Source organism: Pecten maximus, chromosome 16 (genome assembly GCF_902652985.1).
Source record: "Pecten maximus chromosome 16, xPecMax1.1, whole genome shotgun sequence".
NCBI classification, from domain to species: domain Eukaryota; kingdom Metazoa; phylum Mollusca; class Bivalvia; order Pectinida; family Pectinidae; genus Pecten; species Pecten maximus.
The window spans coordinates 15,016,209-15,040,952 of NC_047030.1; the positions used below are offsets into that span (position 1 = coordinate 15,016,209).

Below are 24,744 nucleotides of genomic sequence, written 5' to 3' on the forward strand. Positions count from 1 at the left end.
TAACACTATACCACGAGGATTACTCCACAATACCAGTCACAGGGTTAGTATCAGGGGAGAGTTATAACACAAACACTATACCACGAGGATTACTCCACAATACCAGTCACAGGGTTAGTATCAGGGGAGAGTTATGACAAACACTATACCACGAGGATTACTCCACAGTACCAGTCACAGGGTTAGTATCAGGGGAGAGTTATGACTAACACTATACCACATAGTACCAGTCATACTAACAGTAGACGGCAATGTTTGGAGCTTAGTGTCTAGTTAAAATCAGATGTTGGTAATGTTTGCAATGCCATTAGATATATCAAATAAAAATGAGATTGCAAGTCCCATGAAATAGTGAATCTGTCTATGCTGTAGCGTGAAAACATCTCTAATCACACCTTATGAAACCCTACTTACCTAGTGAAACACAGCAAAGGAATATAGCACCCTTCATCTTTTCATACACAAACGGCTAAGAAATATGTTGTACCTAGTGTGGAGATCCTGTAGTTAGACTGACTTGTACGTATATGTTTCAGACAGAAATATTACCTAATTGAACTAAGCCGGAAACGTGACAAGACATCAAGTGCGGATCTCTTTATCCCCTCTTACTTTAAGTTATACACTTGTTCAGTGTATGTTAATGTAGTAAAATGGCATGTATATCGAAATGTGATAATGTTCATGACTTAAAGCCACATACTCCCAAAGAAATGTTAACATTTCGAGCTCTTTACAGTTTTCAGACTTAATACATACCTAACAAATTATCGCGAATCAAAAACTGGAGGAAAATGTATATTTATGAAAGTATACGGGAAATTCTCAAAAATAATACCTGGGTCCGACAGACCAAGTTTCTATGCGAAATAGTCCCATAATGCAACGGGCAGGTTATCAGTCTATACAAAATAGCGGAACGCCGAATGCGACAGCCTGCTAAAACACAGACAGATTCAGCTAAAAAGAATGTAAAAGGAACTGGAATCGGCAAAACTCGAGTATTTCTTCAGGAAAGGACATGATTCGTTGGAACTTAGCGAGAGAGTAAAAGGGAATAGACTCGAATTCCGATTTTGCCTATTTTGTTATAACCTCGTTCTCGGCTCCGAGGCAAATCTCGCGATAAAAATAAATGAGTTATTTTCATACACTGATGTCTCAAGGACTACCCCAGTTACGCGTCCAGGTCAGTGGTCGTTTTAATGTTAGGAGATCGTGAATGAGCATCTTGGATTGTCATTAAATACTTGTGTGCAACTATAACTTTAGGTTATTTGGGAGTATGTGGCTTTAACAGTAAAGCAGAAATCACGTTTCTCTTCCTTATTTATATTTTTCTAAAATTGAAAATAGTATGCTGTATAAATAAGTTGATAAATCGAGATTAGCCTTATAGCAAATAAACGTTTTGAATTCTTTCTTATATTTGTGGTTTTGACTTGAACATGTGCTTTAAGAGTCGACAAAAATGATGGCACCCGCTGAAGAATAATGCCATTGCTTTTATTATGCCAAAAGAATATTAAAGGAATGATGGATCATTATTGTAGATATGCAGAAGTATTTGTTGAAGTAGATGATGTAGTATATCATATATTTTATCACGTGACCGGTCTGATATCCAGTGTACAGTATTATTTGCATACGTCACTGGCGTATTCTGACCTGGAAAATGGTGCAACAAAATACATGTAACTACTTCCATTTGTTTTTTTCTTCCACACTTTGAGTTTAAATTCTGTCAAAATGTCCATTTTCTGAGCTTTGCGATAAAAAGTATCGCAAGTTTGTTTTCATTTCATGTGAGATTTTATGAAACTCGCAAAAAAAAAAAAAAAAAGAAAAAAAGAAGACAACAATCAAACAAAAAAATCCCCAAAAACACAAAACAACTAAGATTCGCTAATGAAATCACATGAAATGAAAACTCATTTAGTATCCCATATGTATTAAGCTTATCTATATATTTAAATGTATAATATAAATCGATTGTTAGGAGATTAATGTTGTCCCAGAAGTTACAGTTAAATGATATCTAAGACGTTTCCAATATTCATTATAATTTATTGCAAGAATTGAATACATCTTCACATTATACAAATTACATGATTTTAGTCATCTTCTGTTTGAAAGTAGTTGCAACGAATGTAAAACATTCAGTTATACGGTATTTTTAATGCCAAACAAATTTTCATTTAGTTCAAACGAAGAGATTGTATAATGAAATCATTACATTAAGAATGATCAGAACTCATTTGAGTGTGTAATTTACAGCAAAACCATAACAATGGAAATTAAGTTTTGAAATACAATAAAGATTTGATTCTCGCGTATAGATCACTGAATGGCCAAAATTTATGAGCTTCGAAGGCAGCTACAGGTTTTTGTTGATCCTTTTGAATACTGTGATCGTCATTGCAGTTGACCTTGACACCATTGACGTCATAGAACTGCACGTGTTCGCAGCCCTGACAGTAGTTGGCCCTGTGAACATACAAATACATGAATGGATAACTTGCCAGCGGTATGGATCGAGTTTAACAAATACGTTACTTTTTTTTGCCGTCTGACTTTCACAACAAATGTTGCGAAACACACTTGAAAGATGTTTATCTTTAGGAAATACGACATGGTCAGGAAATAATGAACCGATTGTCATGAAAGTTGACATGAGTGATCTTTGGGCCACTATTTGCGTTCAAAATAAGAATAAAAAATGGCACAATGATCTGTAAATTTGTAATGGATAGAGAGAATCCTATTTTAAGTGATACAACACATTATTGTGTTCTTATCACGTAAAAAGGAGTTATCTCCCCTATATTTATCATCGCGTTGCTCTGTTCCACAGCCTAACATCTAATATCATTCGAGCGCAACTAATATCTAATTTTGCTCTCACAGGGGGGAATAACACTTACAAGCTTTACTCAAAAGTAGGTCTGGCGTTCGATTGGAAATATTTTTATCGGGAGATTGCATTTTAACAATGTTTCATATCCCATTATATACGCACAGCCATTGAATACTGTATTTGCTAGCTTTTGAAAACCACTGTTCCTTTCTTTTTCAAGCAAAGAGTCCAATATGATGCACCAGACAATAACAGTATTATTGCAACGTCAAAGACAATCACGTCACGAAATCAAGTGCAAATATTGTTGGTCTCATTTTTGTGGGTTTGTGGCCAAATTTGCGACATATTCCCGGTTAGAACACTTAATGAAACAACAATTAAAGTGATATCACTTCATGTATAGCTGTATTTTAAATAAATATTCCATCGTACGACCAAGAGTTCTGACTCACCGACATTGCAGTGTAGGATTGTTATTGCAGGTTTTCCATCGAGGTAAATCACATGGGTTTATAAAACAGCGTACCGGTCGTCGGCCTCCAGGGCAGGTAGCTGTTAGGCAATATAAACAAAATAATATAATATCTCGACGAAAAACTTATTTCACATACAATTGTATACACTGTAGTAAATTTGATTTATATAGTTTTTCTGAGTCTATATTAATACGGAATGATCAAATTAAGGTTTTTATATCCAATTTATTACTCAGTCGACCCGAATTGCCAAACAAAATCAAAGTTAGAATTCTCAAAATTCTGTTACCATTAAAAGTATTTTGTCATACTTACAAACAGGTTCCCCGTCGTTTAACGAAATAGAAACTGCAATAAACAAAACAATATACACATACTAGTATTAAAACATTCATTACAATAACGGAACAATACAGCAATGACATTCATGTTGTCCTTCATTTATAATATACTGTAGTGACGATTCAAAGCACTCTGTGGGCCCTCCTTGATAAGCTTTATTTTCCCACGGAAGCTGCTTTCTTGTCAACTATATACGGTATGCTATTCAAAACTAAACTGACAAACAAGATTCTAAGGGTCAAACGGTGTCAAAATCTGGAATAATTTAGGGGTTCCGCATCATGTCAAAGTCCATAGTATACATGTCACTGAGGCATAAAGAAAGGAAAAGCACGAAAAGAAACATGTAGGAAAGAAAGATAATACTTTTACGTTCCATAAACGTATAGTTAAACCTATGTAAATATCAGATATAGCTAGGCTTGTTCGGACCATACGCTGTATCCGTTCTGATATAGATTATATACCGATAGCATTATCGATCACCAGCTTAATCAAAAGCCAACCACTCATAAATACAATGGAAACACTAAGATATCATAGACGGAAATAAAACAATACATAGATGGATTAAGATTAACTTCTTACCGTGTACCACAAAACAGAACAGCACCAAACCCCTCATGTTTCCTTTAGTAGGCGCAGACAAACAGATGTTGCTAATCTTGAGATCACTGGATGCGTTCGTGATGGAAACTCCAGTCGAATGAAGGCATGCGCGTATTAATTAACTTTCAAACGTGTTAGGAACTCCTGTGTCTGACATACTTCATAATAGCACGCGATCTAGTTCTATAATTAAACCGGAGCGGAAATGTGTGGATGTCATTGCAAGTGTAAACCTCTTTAGTCCATCTTTCTACGCCACGCATCTTAATGATGTCTTTGTAACTTGTATTAGTACCAGTCGAGCGATACTTTTCAGTGTGTGAGTTAGTAGTATTAGTGAAACGGAAAAAGGGCTCTGTGTCTAAGGCCGACGCTAAATGTGAACACTAATCATTGTGATTAATCAGCTATTGCTGTAACAAGATGACAAACATCATTGAATATAAACCCAATTAAGGATATTATGTGGGTATTCTTTGTTTTTTTTTTATACCACTGGTATGAAAATCATTCGATAAACTATACAAGAGGCTTATGTGAAAATCAGCTGGTTAGCGCGAAAATTTCGACCAGTCTATAAAGGCAACTTTATATTGACCAATTTTCAGCCTTTCCTTAGAACGCTGAGCTACACACATGGTCACGGACAGATATAGAGCTTAATGAAAATATTTGACCCATATATAACATTGAAATATCATGAAATCTCCTAAAAACTAGAAAAGCAATTAAACATTCATGACTAAAATTCACGTCAAGAAAAACTAAGAAGAATATTGACCTCTCATTATTAATAAAAGAAGATAATAATGTAGTATGATGATATCAACCGAGGGTTGGTATTCTATGTAAAGCTGACATACAAAGTCTGTTTATTATATGTTGTAAAGTATTGGATAGGCGCGTAGAGCGGAAGATTTTATGTTACGGTTTCAGTATTATATTTTGATTAAGCACATAGGATATGCGATATTTATTCACAAACAATTATCTGTTTTATTGATATAACTATATAATGAATTTTACTTTAACCTTAATCAGGCGAAAACATCTAATTTTGAACGTTGAAAACGTAAAACACATTATAATGAGTTGCAGTATCTCAATTATTACGATAATAACAGTGAAAACAATGCAATATAAGGTATTTTCAAATTCATTTATTCAAAGTTAAGGTCGTTGCCCTAAAAACTAAACACATATTTCCCATGTGAACATCATTGATCCTATGACTTTAGATCCTTTTAAAGGTGACAGTCCCTACTAAGATATTTGTTAAGGTGTTAGTCCCTACTTAGATCTCTTTGAAGGTGTTAGACCCTACTTATATCTCTGTGAAGGTGACAGTCCCTACTTATATCTCTGTGAAGGTGACAGTCCCTACTTATATCTCTGTGAAGGTGACAGTCCCTACTTATATCTCTGTGAAGGTGACAGTCCCTACTTATATCTCTGTGAAGGTGACAGTCCCTACTTATATCTCTGTGAAGGTGACAGTCCCTACTTATATCTCTGTGAAGGTGACATTCATTACCAAGCTCCCTCTGAAGGTTATAGTTAGTACTAAGATCTCTTTGAAGGTGACATTCCCTACTTATATCTCTGTGAAGGTGACATTCATTACCAAGCTCCCTCTGAAGGTTATAGTTAGTACTAAGATCTCTTTGAAGGTTACAGTCACTACTAAGATCTCTGTGAAGGTGACAGTCACTACTAAGATCTCTGTGAAGGTGACATTCATTACAAAGCTCCCTCTGAAGGTTATAGTTAGTACTAAGATCTCTTTGAAGGTGACATTCCCTACTTAGATCTCTGTGAAGGTGACATTCATTACCAAGCTCCCTCTGAAGGTTATAGTTAGTACTAAGATCTCTTTGAAGGTTACAGTCACTACTAAGATCTCTGTGAAGGTGACAGTCACTACTAAGATCTCTGTGAAGGTGACATTCATTACCAAGCTCCCTCTGAAGGTTATAGTTAGTACTAAGATCTCTTTGAAGGTGACATTCCCTACTTAGATCTCTGTGAAGGTGACATTCATTACCAAGCTCCCTCTGAAGGTTATAGTTAGTACTAAGATCTCTGTGAAGGTGACAGTCACTACTTATATCTCTGTGAAGGTGACAGTCACTACCAAGATCCCTCTGAAGGTTATAGTTAGTACTAAGATCTCTTTGAAGGTGACAGCCACTACTTAGATCTCTGTGAAGGTGACATTCATTACCAAGATCCCTCTGAAGGTTATAGTTAGTACTACGATCTCTTTGAAGGTGACAGCCACTACTTAGATCACTGTGAAGGTGACATTCATTACCAAGATCCCTCTGAAGGTTATAGTTAGTACTACGATAAGGTGACATTCCCTACTTAGATCTCTGTGAAGGTGACATTCATTACCAAGATCCCTCTGAAGGTTATAGTTAGTACTAATATCTCTGTGAAGGTGACATTCCCTACTTAGATCTCTGTGAAGGTGACATTCATTACCAAGATCCCTCTGAAGGTTATAGTTAGTACTAAGATCTCTTTGAAGGTAACATTCCCTACTTAGATCTCTGTGAAGGTGACATTCATTACCAAGATTCCTCTGAAGGTTATAGTTAGTACTAAGATCCCTTTGAAGGTTATAGTTAGTACTAATATCTCTTTGAAGGTGACATTCCCTACTTAGATCTCTGTGAAGGTGACATTCCCTACTTAGATCTCTGTGAAGGTGACATTCATCACCAAGATTCCTCTGAAGGTTATAGTTAGTACTAAGATCTCTTTGAAGGTGACATTCCCTACTTAGATCTCTGTGAAGGTGACATTCCCTACTTAGACCTCTGTGAAGGTGACATTCATTACTAAGATCCCTCTGAAGGTTATAGTTAGTACTAAGATCTCTTTGAAGGTGACATTCCCTACTTAGATATCTGTGAAGGTGACATTCCCTACTTAGATCTCTGTGAAGGTGACATTCATCACCAAGATTCCTCTGAAGGTTATAGTTAGTACTAAGATCTCTTTGAAGGTGACATTCCCTACTTAGATCTCTGTGAAGGTGACATTCCCTACTTAGACCTCTGTGAAGGTGACATTCATTACTAAGATCCCTCTGAAGGTTATAGTTAGTACTAAGATCTCTTTGAAGGTGACATTCCCTACTTAGATATCTGTGAAGGTGACATTCATTACCAAGATCCCTCTGAAGGTTATAGTTAGTACTAATATCTCTTTGAAGGTGAAATTCCCTACTTAGATCTCTTTGAAGGTGACATTCCCTACTTAGATATCTGTGAAGGTGACATTCATTACTAAGATCCCTCTGAAGGTTATAGTTAGTACTAATATCTCTGTGAAGGTGACAGTCAATACTTAGATCTCTGTGAAGGTGACATTCATTACCAAGCTCCCTCTGAAGGTTATAGTTAGTACTAAGGTCTCTGTGAAGGTGACAGCCACTAATTAGATCTACCAGAGGAACATAACAAAAATGAAATACAAATTACATTTATAAACGAAAAAGAAATGTAAGATAATCTATGGTGAATCACTTGAGTCATCGTAATTTAAAATATATGTATGTGGTAACCATAGATTTGTTTTGCAGATGCTTTATGTACCTGAGTGGGCAAGGTTAAACGTCGTTCAGTGGATGACGTAATACAGGAGCGCAACTAATGCGCATGAGGGGGTGGGGTTAAAGGTAATTCAGTGGATGACATAATACAGCAGCGCAGCTTATCTAAGACATTAAGATTCATCTCCAGCTATATACCACGAGGACTTGCCTACATGAACTTTGAACTTTGAAGATACTTTACAAATACAGCTAAAATACAGCAGCAGCATCGAAACTCATCTCAAACTTTAAACGAACCTGAACATGAGGTAAACATTCTTATTTAATGACAGAGTTTTCACAACGACCATTACATATGTAGACAAATAGATAATTTCTTATCAGATACAGTTCAGTCAGTCTATTAAATCCGGATCTACAGATAACAGGAAATATATTGTCACAACAAAGACAAGTGTTGTGTTCATTATTGATCAATGTGGTGCTGGCCTTGTCAAGTCAACATGTTCCATACGATGACGGTATTCAGGTAATGACAATATAAATGAGTTATTAGTATTATTTCACCATACTTAGGCTGATTGCAAAAAATATTTAGTTTAATCTTTAATCAATTTTGATATATTGACGTTGTACATATACATGAGTATAAAAGAAATCAGAAATAAGTACATAATACTTACTTAAATCCGCCTCGTTATACTTATAGAATAGCTATTGACCAGTACTGACAATATATAACATGAAGAGAACTGGTGTACGGGTTTAGAGTGGGGATAAATGACTGCATTTCTGAAACAAATTCTTATTGCTTAATAACATTATATAGATATATAGTTGGCAGTGTTTGTGGGATTCAAAGAAATTGTCTTAAATCAAAAGTTCCACATTGGAGCATTATAGAATCTCGGGGGGAATGATGAAGTTAAAGAACTTCCCTTAAAAAAACCTATCATGTTTTCTTTTTGACAGTTTAAAGTTAAGGATAATATCACCTCATCTTTTTGATTATATACAATGATTGTAATGTAGATAAAATACCCGTCTGCAAAACAAATTCATACTAACTTGCTTCCTTTCAGATTCTCCTTGACAAATGTCCAGATGTTCTCGTTATTTTTCACATCAATTTTATCGACCATTGCCTGTCAAGATAACCCTCGAGTAAACACCCCTTTAGGAGAAATGGAAGGTATAGTGAAAATCGTCAGAAATGAAAATGTTTACCAGTTCAGGAATATACCGTATGCTAAATCACCAACAGGAAACCTAAGATTCGCCAAGCCGATCCCTCATGGTCCCTGGTCTGGGGTACTCAATGCCACTAGATTCGGACCTTCGTGTTTGCAGTTTCCATATAGAAATGCTATCTACAACAAGTACAAACCTAATCTAGAAATGTCAGAGGACTGTTTGTCGTTAAACGTGTATGTCGCAAGGAACATTTCTGTGACCGCTAATCGGTCCGTCATGGTTTGGATACACGGAGGTAGTTATTATATAGGACAGGGATCCTTATATGACGGTTCTTACCTTGCCCTCACGGGAGATGTAGTTGTTGTAACGCTCAACTACCGGCTAGGGGCCTTCGGTTTCATGGCATCTCCGAAACACGGGATTTATGGAAACTACGGTCTATGGGACCAACGTCTGGCTTTAAAATGGGTACAGTCGAACATTGAATATTTTGGCGGGAATCCTAAATCTGTAACAATATTCGGACAATCGGCTGGCGGCTTCTCCGTTTCGCTGCATGCAATATTGCCTGTAAATGAAGGCATGTTTCATCGCGTTATCTCTGAAAGTGGCAGCCCAGAAGGTTCGTTTACAATATGGAAAAGTGCAGCGTACACGTCAGAGGCACTTATAAAGTTATCACATTGTGATATAAGTAATTCTACACTTATATGCATGCAGAATAGATCGGCTTCAGGTATAGTGAGCGATCATCACTTTCTTGTTTCACCTCGTTTCCTAAATACATACTTCCAACTCCCTTCCGGGCCCGTAGTCGACAATGACTTGATTCATATGGATCCAACCAGTATGCTTATGAACAAGACTTCTCTTAATTATCAATTTTTCCGGTCTCTTGACTTTATGACCGGCAATGTGGATACGGAGGGCTCCATTTCTATAAATATCGTGCAGACATACATTGCAATGTATGACGATATATACATTGGGATGTCACGTGACACGTTTTGTAAATATTACTTACCCGGATTAACAAAGTTTTATTTCGGGGAAATGAACATTTCAGTAGCATCTGATTTTTTATGTTCCCTTTACGGAAGCTCCAATCCACCTGAGCAGGCGCTAAACGCCATGCATACTTACGCTGATGCCAATTTCCTAGCTCCTGCTGTGAGGAGTCTGGTGGAGCATTCGGAGGATAATTATTTTACGAATTCATTTCAGTATCTCTTTCGTCGTCCAGATATTGACCCCGCCATCAGACATTTGTATGAACACTTTACAAATGGGTCAACACACGGAGCAGAAACAGCTTACCTCTTTGGACTAGAAGATTACCAAGAGCTGTATAACATATCGGTTATGCCTGCTGACATTAGCTTGTCAAAAACAATGCTGAAATATTGGACCAATTTTGCAAAAACAGGGTAATATAACTTCGTCATTTACATAAATCTAACTACAATTGATACTGCTGGATGTAGTTTAGAAGTTTGTATAACCATTAACAGACCAATCGTATCCAGTAAAGAGTGAGGCTTAGAGCGTTTCAGTTCGAATGTAATCTATCATACAACCTTTTATGAAAGTACGATTTCTTCAAGATCGCCAATTTTAGTCAATCATTGTATTAAACGCAACCGTAGAACGTATTCAACGATGATGAAATCACATGCTCTATACCATAATGTCATATTCTTCTTATCTTTTAAAAAATTACTCGTTTTATCTTAAACTATTATCAATGATCGCAGAACAAACAAAAAAAAAAAAAAAAAATAAAATTTCTCCCCTTTCTAAACGATTAAAATAAATATATGTCGAAACTCGATATCTCGAAATCAGTGGGAATCCTGAAAAAAAACTCAATATATCCTGAGTATTCGAGGTAACCGGGTATCTTTTATATAGAATTTTTATAGAACTGAAATTTTACTTCGAGTTTAACACGGCACTCCAGTTATCAGAGTTCGAAATAACGATATTTGAAAGTATTTCATTCCTTACATAAGGTGCCCACATGTAACATATTTTATATAACAACAGTTTAGATAGTGTCCATTGATGTTATAATCATACTATGTATAAATACTATAGTAATCATACACATTATTTTTATTTCCATCAGAAACCCCAGCGCCGATGACGTACCCAGATGGGATAACTATGACGTAACAAGACAGAACTACGTTAATCTGGATATCAACATCACACAAGGCCAACACCTGTACGAATCTAGGGTCGACATTTGGCTTAAAAAACTTCCAAAATTTCTTCAAGGTCGCATTCCCGGTATCATTGTTGGATAATACCCCCCCCCCCCCCCCCCCCCCCCCCTAAAAAAGAAAAGAAACGAATCTATATTGTTGCATTAAAGGTCGGCCAATTTTTGGCTCGCCGACTTTATACAATCGGCATTTTTGTTTCTATTTCTGATTTTTTATTTCGTTGTGAAAATAGTTTTTGCACTGTAATAATTAGCCTTAATTAAGTTAAAAAAATGTATATAACTGTTCAAGAAATTAATGAAATTCCTTGTACGCGATGAACAATTTAAATGACATACTAGCGTAATGTGTTTTGTTCCTTTTGAGAAGTAATAAATGATAAGTATTTATTTGTTTCGTGTGTTAATTTGCTAAACACAATAACACTAATATTTTCCAAACAAGATAATAGTAAATAATGCTTCACATTTTTCGATGATTCATTATTTGGTAACTGCACGATGAAATCTCGGAGTAAATATTCGAATAGAAACATAGCAACACCAATGAATCAATATATAGACAGTTATATCATTTCGTGAAGGTAAACGGTACAGGTATTTAGTGAATTTAAACAATAGGTTTCTTTGTTATATCATCCAGGAATTACGAATACTACGTTTTGTTATATTTTGTGAATAACAAAATGAGCCACCAGAAAAAATTAGAATGTCGAGTACCGCGGGTATACTAGTCGTTAAAACTAGGTCAACTGCACCAAATGTTGTTAAATACTATTTAACTATATTGTAGAATCGTAGATTTTTCCTCTTTACTCTCTGTTTCGAGGAAATAGAAGAGATACAATTCGTAGACATGGATGCTGCCCCGTTGATCTGTTGTCTTTCTCTGTCATTCTGTTAGTGTCCCCATGGATACACCAGGACCTGTTCTGTCTTTCTCTGTCATTCTGTTAGTGTCCCCATGGATACACCAGGACCTGTTCTGTCTTTCTCTGTCATTCTGTTAGTGTCTCCATGGATACACCAGGACCTGTTCTGTCTTTCTCTGTCATTCTGTTAGTGTCTCCATGGATACACCAGGACCTGTTCTGTCTTTCTCTGTCATTCTGTTAGTGTCTCCATGGATACACCAGGACCTGTTCTGTCTTTCTCTGTCATTCTGTTAGTGTCCCCATGGATACACCAGGACCTGTTCTGTCTTTCTCTGTCATTCTGTTAGTGTCTCCATGGATACACCAGGACCTGTTCTGTCTTTCTCTGTCATTCTGTTAGTGTCTCCATGGATACTCCAGGACCTGTTCTATCTTTCTCTGCCATGCTGTTATTGTATCCATTGTACACCACGCCAGTCTGGCATTTCGATAATGTAGAAAGTAGAAATATTCATTAAAAACAGGGTAATGATGGATGATGACGACTTCAGCTAGCTAAAGGTCTCTGGTTATTTTTTTTTAGTTCTGACGCCAACCGACTACGGCGCCTGTCATAAGTTTCTCGACGTGTTATCCTCTAACATTGTTAGAGTAAATGATGATAGTCTATGTCCCAGACAACCAGGCATTTAGTGACAAATGGATAGAAACATTCTACTACCCTCAGGAATATGTGTTCACAAGCAAATTGTTAAACTCGTCTACATTGTTATACAGGTATCTGATTAACCAAACAAGATGTTACAATGAAATCCCAAACACAGATATATGTACGGAATTATTACGAATGTTCTTACCTGATCTCCGACAGATACCATACATAAAACGTCTCTTGGTCAGGCTACGTCAGTGTACAGCAAGTTACGGAATGCGAACCTATACAGTTTAAACTCATTTTGATTGTCACACGGAAGGACAATAAGGATTGGACACAAGTCAACTCAGTAACGACCTCTCCTCAAACTTATATAGTACAACTCAGTAACGCCCTCTCCTCAAACTTATATAGTATAACTCAGTAACGCCCTCTCCCCAAACTTATATAGTACAACTCAGTAACGCCCTCTCCCCAAACTTATATAGTACAACTCAGTAACGCCCTCTCCTCAAACTTATATAGTACACCTCAGTAACGTCCTCTCCTCAACCTTATATAGTACACCTCAGTAACGCCCTCTCCTCAAACTTATATAGTACAACTCAGTAACGCCCTCTCCTCAAACTTATATAGTACAACTCAGTAACGACCTCTCCCCAAACTATATAGTACAACTCAGTAACGCCCTCTCCTCAAACTTATATAGTACAACTCAGTAACGCCCTCTCCTCAAACTTATATAGTACAACTCAGTAACGTCCTCTCCTCAAACTTATATAGTACAACTCAGTAACGCCCTCTCCTCAAACTTATATAGTACAACTCAGTAAGGCCCTCTCCTCAAACTTATATAGTACAACTCAGTAACGCCCTCTCCTCAAACTTATATAGTACAACTCAGTAAGACCCTCTCCTCAAACTTATATAGTACAATTCAGTAAGGCCCTCTCCTCAAACTTATATAGTACAATTCAGTAACGCCCTCTCCTCAAACTTATATAGTACAACTCAGTAACGTCCTCTCCTCAAACTTATATAGTACAATTCAGTAAGGCCCTCTCCTCAAACTTATATAGTACAATTCAGTAACGCCCTCTCCTCAAACTTATATAGTACAATTCAGTAACGTCCTCTCCTCAAACTTATATAGTACAATTCAGTAACACCCTCTCCTCAAACTTATATAGTACAACTCAGTAACGCCCTCTCCTCAAACTTATATAGTACAACTCAGTAAGGCCCTCTCCTCAAACTTATATAGTACAACTCAGTAACACCCTCTCCTCAAACTTATATAGTACAACTCAGTAACGCTATATCCTCAAACTTATATAGTACAACTCAGTAACGCCCTCTCCTCAAACTTATATAGTACAACTCAGTAACGCCCTCTCCTCAAACTTATATAGTACAACTCCGTAACGCCCTCTCCTCAAACTTACATAATACAACTCAGTAACGTCCTCTCCCAAAACTTATATAGTACAACTCAGTAACGCCCTCTCCTCAAACTTATATAGTACAATTCAGTAAGGCCCTCTCCTCAAACTTATATAGTACAATTCAGTAAGACCCTCTCCTCAAACTTATATAGTACAATTCAGTAAGGCCCTCTCCTCAAACTTATATAGTACAATTCAGTAACGCCCTCTCCTCAAACTTATATAGTACAATTCAGTAACGTCCTCTCCTCAAACTTATATAGTACAATTCAGTAAGGCCCTCTCCTCAAACATGTATAGTACAACTCAGTAACGCCATCGTCTCAAACTTATATAGTACAACTCAGTAACGCCCTCCCCTCAAACTTATATAGTACAACTCAGTAACGTCCTCTCCTCAAACTTATATAGTACAACTCAGTAACGCTATATTCTCAAACTTATATAGTACAACACAGTAACGCCCTCTCCTCAAACTTATACAGTACAACTCAGTAACGCTATATTCTCAAACTTATATAGTACAACACAGTACCGCCCTCTCCTCAAACTTATATACTACAACTCAGTAATGGTCTCTCCCCAAACTTATATAGTACAACTCAGTAACGCCCTCTCCTCAAACTTATATAGTACAACTCAGTAACGCCCTCTCCTCAAACTTATATAGTACAACTCAGTAACGCCCTCTCCTCAAACTTATATAGTACAACTCAGTACCGCCCTCTCCTCAAACTTATATAGTACAACTCAGTAACGCCCTCTCCTCAAACTTATATAGTACAACTTAGTAACGCCCTCTCCTCAAACTTATATAGTACAACTCAGTAAGGCCCTCTCCTCAAACTTATATAGTACAACTCAGTAAGGCCCTCTCCTCAAACTTATATAGTACAACTCAGTAATGGTCTCTCCCCAAACTTATATAGTACAACTCAGTAACGCCCTCTCCTCAAACTTATATAGTACAACTCAGTAACGCCCTCTCCTCAAACTTATATAGTACAACTCAGTAATGGTCTCTCCCCAAACTTATATAGTACAACTCAGTAAAGCCCTCTCCTCAAACATGTATAGTAAAACTCAGTAACGCCATCGTCTCAAACTTATATAGTACAACTCAGTAACGCCCTCCCCTCAAACTTATATAGTACAACTCAGTAACGTCCTCTCCTCAAACTTATATAGTACAACTCAGTAAGGCCCTCTCCTCAAACTTATATAGTACAACTCAGTAACGCCCTCTCCTCAAACTTATATAGTACAACTTAGTAACGCCCTCTCCTCAAACTTATATAGTACAACTCAGTACCGCCCTCTCCTCAAACTTATATAGTACAACTCAGTACCGCCCTCTCCTCAAACTTATATAGTACAACTCAGTAACGCCCTCTCCTCAAACTTATATAGTACAACTCAGTAACGCCCTCTCCTCAAACTTATATAGTACAACTCAGTAATGGTCTCTCCCCAAACTTATATAGTACAACTCAGTAAAGCCCTCTCCTCAAACATGTATAGTACAACTCAGTAACGCCATCGTCTCAAACTTATATAGTACAACTCAGTAATGGTCTCTCCCCAAACTTATATAGTACAACTCAGTAAAGCCCTCTCCTCAAACATGTATAGTACAACTCAGTAACGCCATCGTCTCAAACTTATATAGTACAACTCAGTAATGGTCTCTCCCCAAACTTATATAGTACAACTCAGTAAAGCCCTCTCCTCAAACATGTATAGTACAACTCAGTAACGCCCTCTCCTCAAACTTATATAGTACAACTCAGTAACGCCCTCTCCTCAAACTTATATAGTACAACTCAGTAACGACCTCTCCTCAAACTTATATAGTACAACTCAGTAACGCCCTCTCCTCAAACTTATATAGTACAACTCAGTAACGCCCTCTCCTCAAACTTATATAGTACAACTCAGTAACGCCCTCTCCTCAAACTTATATAGTACAACTCAGTACCGCCCTCTCCTCAAACTTATATAGTACAACTCAGTAACGCCCTCTCCTCAAACTTATATAGTACAACTCAGTAACGCCCTCTCCTCAAACTTATATAGTACAACTCAGTAACGCCCTCTCCTCAAACTTATATAGTACAACTCAGTAACGCCCTCTCCTCAAACTTATATAGTACAACTCAGTAACGCCCTCTCCTCAAACTTATATAGTACAACTCAGTAACGCCCTCTCCTCAAACTTATATAGTACAACTCAGTAACGCCCTCTCCTCAAACTTATATAGTACAACTCAGTAACGCCCTCTCCTCAAACTTATATAGTACAACTCAGTAACGCCCTCTCCTCAAACTTATATAGTACAACTCAGTAACGCCCTCTCCTCAAACTTATATAGTACAACTCAGTACCGCCCTCTCCTCAAACTTATATAGTACAACTCAGTAACGCCCTCTCCTCAAACTTATATAGTACAACTCAGTAACGCCCTCTCCTCATGAATGTAACACCTGGTATAACTACTTTAACTCTAGTGAATGTAACACCTGGTATAACACCTGGTATAACTACTTTAACTCTAGTGAATGTAACACCTGGTATAACTACTTTAGTGAATGTAACACCTGGTACGTCTACTTTAACTCTAGTGAATGTAACACCTGGTATAACTACTTTAGTGAATGTTACACCTGGTATAACTACTTTAACTCTAGTGAATGTAACACCTGGTATAACTACTTTAACTCTAGTGAATGTAACACCTGGTATAACTACTTTAGTGAATGTTACACCTGGTATAACTACTTTAACTCTAGTGAATGTAACACCTGGTATATCTACTTTAACTCTAGTGAATGTAACACCTGGTACATGTATACCTACTTTAGTGAATGTAAAACCTGGTATAACTACTTTAGTGAATGTAACACCTGGTATAACTACATGTACTTTAACTCTAGTGAATGTAACACCTGGTATATCTACTTTAACTTTAGTGAATGTAACACCTGGTATAACTACTTTAACTCTAGTGAATGTAACACCTGGTATAACTACTTTAACTCTAGTGAATGTAACACCTGGTATAACTACTTTAGTGAATGTAACACCTGGTATATCTACTTTAACGCTAGTGAATGTAACACCTGGTATAACTACTTTAACTCTAGTGAATGTAACACCTGGTATATCTACTTTAAATCTAGTGAATGTTACACCTGGTATAACTACTTTAACTCTAGTGAATGTAACACCTGGTATAACTACTTTAACTCTAGTGAATGTAACACCTGGTACGTCTACTTTAACTCTAGTGAATGTAACACCTGGTATAACTACTTTAACTTTAGTGAATGTAACACCTGGTATAACTACTTTAGTGAATGTAACACCTGGTATAACTACTTTAGTGAATGTAACACCTGGTATAACTACTTTAGTGAATGTAACACCTGGTATATCTACTTTAACTCTAGTGAATGTAACACCTGGTATAACTACTTTAACTCTAGTGAATGTAACACCTGGTATATCTACTTTAATTCTAGTGAATGTTACACCTGGTATAACTACTTTAACTCTAGTGAATGTAACACCTGGTATAACTACTTTAACTCTAGTGAATGTAACACCTGGTATAACTACTTTAACTCTAGTGAATGTAACACCTGGTATATCTACTTTAACTCTAGTGAATGTAACACCTGGTATATCTACTTTAACTTTAGTGAATGTAACACCTGGTATAACTACTTTAGTGAATGTAACACCTGGTATAACTACTTTAGTGAATGTAACACCTGGTATAACTACTTTAGTGAATGTAACACCTGGTATAACTACTTTAGTGAATGTAACACCTGGTATAACTACTTTAACTCTAGTGAATGTAACACCTGGTATATCTACTTTAACTCTAGTGAATGTAACACCTGGTATAACTACTTTAACTCTAGTGAATGTAACACCTGGTACGTCTACTTTAACTCTAGTGAATGTAACACCTGGTATAACTACTTTAGTGAATGTAACACCTGGTATAACTACTTTAGTGAATGTAACACCCGGTATAACTACTTTAGTGAATGTAACACCTGGTATAACTACTTTAACTCTAGTGAATGTAACACCTGGTATAACTACGTTAGTGAATGTAACACCTGGTATAACTACTTTAGTGAATGTAACACCTGGTATAACTACTTTAGTGAATGTAACACCTGGTATAACTACTTTAGTGAATGTAACACCTGGTATATCTACTTTAGTGAATGTAACACCTGGTACGTCTACTTTAACTCTAGTGAATGTAACACCTGGTATAACTACGTTAGTGAATGTAACACCTGGTATAACTACTTTAGTGAATGTAACACCTGGTATAACTACTTTAGTGAATGTAACACCTGGTATAACTACTTTAGTGAATGTAACACCTGGTATAACTACTTTAGTGAATGTAACACCTGGTACGTCTACTTTAACTCTAGTGAATGTAACACCTGGTATAACTACTTTAACTCTAGTGAATGTAACACCTGGTATATCTACTTTAGTGAATGTAACACCTGGTACGTCTACTTTAACTTTAGTGAATGTAACACCTGGTATAACTACTTTAGTGAATGTAACACCTGGTACGTCTACTTTAACTTTAGTGAATGTAACACCTGGTATAACTACTTTAACTCTAGTGAATGTAACACCTGGTATAACTACGTTAGTGAATGTAACACCTGGTATAACTACTTTAGTGAATGTAACACCTGGTATAACTACTTTAGTGAATGTAACACCTGGTATAACTACTTTAGTGAATGTAACACCTGGTATAACTACTTTAACTCTAGTGAATGTAACACCTGGTATAACTACTTTAACTCTAGTGAATGTAACACCTGGTATAACTACTTTAACTCTAGTGAATGTAACACCTGGTATATCTACTTTAGTGAATGTAACACCTGGTACGTCTACTTTAACTCTAGTGAATGTAACACCTGGTATAACTACGTTAGTGAATGTAACACCTGGTATAACTACTATAGTGAATGTAACACCTGGTATAACTACTTTAGTGAATGTAACACCTGGTATAACTACTTTAGTGAATGTAACACCTGGTATAACTACTTTAGTGAATGTAACACCTGGTACGTCTACTTTAACTCTAGTGAATGTAACACCTGGTATAACTACTTTAACTCTAGTGAATGTAACACCTGGTATATCTACTTTAGTGAATGTAACACCTGGTACGTCTACTTTAACTTTAGTGAATGTAACACCTGGTATAACTACTTTAGTGAATGTATCACCTGGTACGTCTACTTTAACTTTAGTGAATGTAACACCTGGTATAACTACTTTAACTCTAGTGAATGTAACACCTGGTATAACACCTGGTATAACTACTTTAACTCTAGTGAATGTAACACCTGGTATAACTACTTTAGTGAATGTAACACCTGGTACGTCTACTTTAACTCTAGTGAATGTAACACCTGGTATAACTACTTTAACTCTAGTGAATGTAACACCTGGTACGTCTACTTTAACTCTAGTGAATGTAACACCTGGTATAACTACTTTAGTGAATGTAACACCTGGTATAACTACTTTAGTGAATGTAACACCTGGTATAATGTAACACCTGGTATAACTACTTTAGTGAATGTAACACCTGGTATAACTACTTTAGTGAATGTAACACCTGGTACGTCTACTTTAACTCTAGTGAATGTAACACCTGGTATATCTACTTTAGTGAATGTAACACCTGGTACGTCTACTTTAACTCTAGTGAATGTAACACCTGGTATAACTACTTTAGTGAATGTAACACCTGGTATAACTACTTTAGTGAATGTAACACCTGGTATAACTACTTTAGTGAATGTAACACCTGGTATAACTACTTTAGTGAATGTAACACCTGGTACGTCTACTTTAACTCTAGTGAATGTAACACCTGGTATAACTACTTTAACTCCAGTTAATGTAACACCTGGATAAATACTTAACTCTAGTGAAATGTCACCGGTATAACTACTTTAACCATTGATGTAAAACCTGGGATACTATTTAACTCTAGTTAATGTTACACCTGGGATAAACTTTTTTCCTAGTGAATGTAAAACCTGGACTCTACTTTAACTCTAGTAATTTAAAACCGGTATAAAAACTTTTGTGATTAACACCTTTTAAAAACTTTTAAATCTATAAATGTAAAACCCCGGATAACTAAAACTTTAAATCTAGTGAAAGTAACACCCGGGATAAACTACTTTAACTCTAGTGAATGTAACCCTGGTATAACTACTTTAAATCTAGTGAATGTAAACCTGGTAAACTACTTTAACTTAGTTTGTAAACACCTGGTTAACTCTTTTTAAATCTGTGAATGTAAAACTGGGACCCTCACTTTAAACCCCAGTGAATGTCACCGGTAAAAAAATACTTTAACCTATGAAGTAAAACTGTATAAACTTTAAATCTATTATGTAACACCTGGTATAACTACTTTAACTCTAGTGAATGTAACACCTGGTATAACTACTTTAACTCTAGTTAATGTAACACCTGGTATAACTACTTTAACTCTAGTGAATGTAACACCTGGTATATCTACTTTAACTCTAGTGAATGTAACACCTGGTATAACTACTTTAACTCTAGTGAATGTAACACCTGGTATATCTACTTTAGTGAATGTAACACCTGGTATATCTACTTTAACTTTAGTGAATGTAACACCTGGTATAACTACTCTAGTTAATGTAACACCTGGTATAACTACTCTAGTTAATGTAACACCTGGTATATCTACTTTAACTCTAGTGAATGTAACACCTGGTACGTCTACTTTAACTTTAGTGAATGTAACACCTGGTATAACTACTTTAACTCTAGTGAATGTAACACCTGGTATATCTACTTTAGTGAATGTAACACCTGGTATAACTACTTTAACTCTAGTGAATGTAACACCTGGTATAACTACTTTAGTGAATGTAAGACCTGGTATAACTACTTTAACTCTAGTGAATGTAACACCTGGTATATCTACTTTAGTGAATGTAACACCTGGTATAACTACTTTAACTCTAGTGAATGTAACACCTGGTACGTCTACTTTAACTCTAGTGAATGTAACACCTGGTATATCTACTTTAGTGAATGTAACACCTGGTATAACTACTTTAACTCTAGTGAATGTAATACCTGGTATATCTACTTTAGTGAATGTAACACCTGGTATAACTACTTTAACTCTAGTGAATGTAACACCTGGTACGTCTACTTTAACTCTAGTGAATGTAACACCTGGTATAACTACTTTAACTCTAGTGAATGTAACACCTGGTATATCTACTTTAGTGAATGTAACACCTGGTATAACTACTTTAACTCTAGTGAATGTAACACCTGGTATAACTACTTTAGTGAATGTTACACCTGGTATAACTACTTTAACTCTAGTGAATGTAACACCTGGTACGTCTACTTTAACTTTAGTGAATGTAACACCTGGTATATCTACTTTAACTCTAGTGAATGTAACACCTGGTATAACTACTTTAGTGAATGTAACACCTGGTATAACTACTTTAACTCTAGTGAATGTAACACCTGGTACGTCTACTTTAACTCTAGTGAATGTAACACCTGGTATAACTACTTTAACTCTAGTGAATGTAACACCTGGTATATCTACTTTAACTCTAGTGAATGTTACACCTGGTATAACTACTTTAACTCTAGTGAATGTAACACCTGGTACGTCTACTTTAACTTTAGTGAATGTAACACCTGGTACGTCTACTTTAACTCTAGTGAATGTAACACCTGGTATAACTACTTTAACTCTAGTGAATGTAACACCTGGTATAACTACTTTAACTCTAGTGAATGTAACACCTGGTATAACTACTTTAACTCTAGTGAATGTAACACCTGGTACGTCTACTTTAACTCTAGTGAATGTAACACCTGGTATAACTACTTTAGTGAATGTAACACCTGGTATAACTACTTTAACTCTAGTGAATGTAACACCTGGTATAACTACTTTAACTCTAGTGAATGTAACACCTGGTATACTACTTTAACTCTAGTGAATGTAAACCTGGGATTCTACTTTATGAATGAAAAACCCGGAAATACTTTTGTGATGTAACACCTGGTTAATAAACTAACTCTAGTGAAAGTAACCCTGGTATAAATACTTTAGTGAAAGTAACACCTGGTATAAATACTTTGGAATTAAAACCCGGTATAATATTTAACTCTAGTGAATGTAACACCTGGTAAACCCTGGTATAAAACCTTTTAAATCTAGTGAAAGTAAAACCTGGATAAACTACTTTAAACCCAGTGAAGTAACACCCCGGTAATTTTACTTTGTGAATGAACACCTGGTATAAATACTTTGGGAATGTAACACCTGGTTTACTACTTTAACTCTAGGAAGTAACACCGGATAACTACTTTGTGATTTACACCTGGTAAACTACTTTAACTCTTGAATGTAAAACCTGGATAAATCTTTTTAAATCTAGTGAATGTAACACCTGGAAAATTTTTTAACAAAAAACTTTTTAGGAATGAAAGGACCAAATTAGGTAACCCGGTAAAATTTTCCTTTTAACCCCCTTTTTCCCCTAATTTAATGTAACACCTGGTTTTCTACTTTTTAATGTAAAACCCGGTATAACACTTTACTCTAGTGAAAGTAACACCTGGTATAACTCTTTAACTCTATGAATTTTAAAACCTGGGGAATTCTTTTGGAATTAAAAACCCCCGGGATAACTACTTTAACTTAGGATGTAACACCTGTTTTACTACTTTAATTATGAATGTAAAAACCTGGTTAAAATCTTTTCTTTTGAATTTAAAAACCCGGATACTACTTTAATTTTAGTGAATGTAACACCGGTAAACACTTTTTAAATGTGAAGTAACCCTGTATAAAATACTTTTAAATAGTTAATGTAAAAACCTGTATCACTTTAATCATGAATGTAACCCTGGTACCACTTTAACCCAGTGAAATTAACCCGGTATAACATTTAAATCAGTAATTAACACCTGGGTTAACTACTTTAATCTAGTAATGTAACACCCGTAAAACTTTTAAACCAGTAATTAAACCTGTATAACTACTTTTTCTTAGTGAATGTAAAAACCTGGTATAATTACTTTAGTGAATTACACCCGGTATAACTACTTTAAATCAGGAATGTAAAACCGGATAACACTTTTAAAAACCCAGTGAATGTAACACCTGTATACACCTTTTTCCTTAATTGGAAAGTAAACCTGGGAAAATACTTTAACTCTAGTAATGTAAACCTGGTATACTACTTTAAAAACCCTTTCCTTTTGTTTTAAATGTTAACAAAACCCGGATTAAAAAACCTGGATCTACTTTAAAACCCAGTAAAGTAACACCTGTATAACTACTTTTCTCTGGAATGTAACACCTGGGGTAAACCTTTAAATTGTGAAGTAACCCTGGGATAAACTACTTTAGTGAATGTCCCCCCTTTTTATAACTATTTTAAATCTATGAAAACACCGGGTTAAAACTTTAAATCTAGTGAATGTAAAAACCCCGGTAGAACTCTAGTGAATGTAACACCTGGTATAACTACTTTAACTCTAGTGAATGTAACACCTGGTATATCTACTTTAGTGAATGTAACACCTGGTATAACTACTTTAACTCTAGTGAATGTAACACCTGGTATAACTACTTTAACTCTAGTGAATGTAACACCTGGTATAACTACTTTAGTGAATGTAACACCTGGTATAACTACTTTAACTCTAGTGAATGTAACACCTGGTATATCTACTTTAGTGAATGTAACACCTGGTATAACTACTTTAACTCTAGTGAATGTAACACCTGGTACGTCTACTTTAACTCTAGTGAATGTAACACCTGGTATATCTACTTTAGTGAATGTAACACCTGGTATAACTACTTTAACTCTAGTGAATGTAACACCTGGTATATCTACTTTAGTGAATGTAACACCTGGTATAACTACTTTAACTCTAGTGAATGTAACACCTGGTACGTCTACTTTAACTCTAGTGAATGTAACACCTGGTATAACTACTTTAACTCTAGTGAATGTAACACCTGGTATATCTACTTTAGTGAATGTAACACCTGGTATAACTACTTTAACTCTAGTGAATGTAACACCTGGTACGTATACTTACTTAGTGAATGTTACACACTGGTATAACTACTTTAACTCTAGTGGAATGTAACACCTGGTATAGTCTACTTTAACTCTTAGTGAATGTTACACCTGGTATAACTACTTTAACTCTAGTGAATGTAACACCTAGTACGTCTACTTTAACTTTAGTGAATGTAACACCTGGTACGTCTACTTTAACTCTAGTGAATGTAACACCTGGTACGTCTACTTTAACTCTAGTGAATGTAACACCTGGTATAACTACTTTAACTCTAGTGAATGTAACACCTGGTATA

The 24,744-nt window shown here is 35.9% G+C and overlaps 3 protein-coding genes across 3 annotated transcripts; 1 reads left to right on the forward strand and 2 right to left on the reverse strand.

The window, feature by feature from the left end:
* Positions 1-2,046: 2,046 nt before the first annotated feature.
* On the reverse strand, positions 2,047-4,561 carry LOC117345126. The gene is made up of 4 exons (XM_033908088.1): positions 4,267-4,561; positions 3,652-3,684; positions 3,313-3,412; positions 2,047-2,487 (listed from the first exon to the last, which is right to left on the reverse strand). The coding sequence occupies exons 1-4, from the start codon at positions 4,301-4,303 to the stop codon at positions 2,298-2,300; spliced, it is 360 nt and encodes a 119-aa protein (XP_033763979.1). The 5' UTR covers positions 4,304-4,561; the 3' UTR covers positions 2,047-2,297.
* Positions 4,562-4,686: 125 nt separating this feature from the next.
* Positions 4,687-6,647, reverse strand: LOC117344658. The gene is made up of 2 exons (XM_033907485.1): positions 5,822-6,647; positions 4,687-4,700 (listed from the first exon to the last, which is right to left on the reverse strand). Exons 1-2 carry the CDS (start codon positions 6,645-6,647, stop codon positions 4,687-4,689), a joined length of 840 nt encoding a protein of 279 aa, XP_033763376.1.
* A 2,297-nt stretch (positions 6,648-8,944) lies between these two features.
* Positions 8,945-11,378, forward strand: LOC117345127 (acetylcholinesterase-like). The gene is made up of 2 exons (XM_033908090.1): positions 8,945-10,476; positions 11,178-11,378. Exons 1-2 carry the CDS (start codon positions 8,957-8,959, stop codon positions 11,356-11,358), a joined length of 1,701 nt encoding a protein of 566 aa, XP_033763981.1. The 5' UTR covers positions 8,945-8,956; the 3' UTR covers positions 11,359-11,378.
* Positions 11,379-24,744: the final 13,366 nt, after the last annotated feature.

Excerpts from the sequence above, each read along its gene's own strand:
- LOC117345126 (XM_033908088.1), bottom strand. The coding sequence starts at position 4,303 with ATGAGGGGTTTGGTGCTGTTCTGTTTTGTGGTACACG. Across the intron at positions 3,413-3,651 it reads AAACGACGGGGAACCTGTTT|CTACCTGCCCTGGAGGCCGA; the intron begins GTAAGTATGACA and ends ATTGCCTAACAG. Across the intron at positions 2,488-3,312 it reads AATCCTACACTGCAATGTCG|GGCCAACTACTGTCAGGGCT; the intron begins GTGAGTCAGAAC and ends GTATGTTCACAG.
- LOC117345127 (XM_033908090.1), top strand. The coding sequence starts at position 8,957 with ATGTTCTCGTTATTTTTCACATCAATTTTATCGACCATTGCCTGTCAA. Across the intron at positions 10,477-11,177 it reads ACCAATTTTGCAAAAACAGG|AAACCCCAGCGCCGATGACG; the intron begins GTAATATAACTT and ends TATTTCCATCAG.
- LOC117344658 (XM_033907485.1), bottom strand. The coding sequence starts at position 6,647 with ATGTCACCTTATCGTAGTACTAACTATAACCTTCAGAGGGATCTTGGT.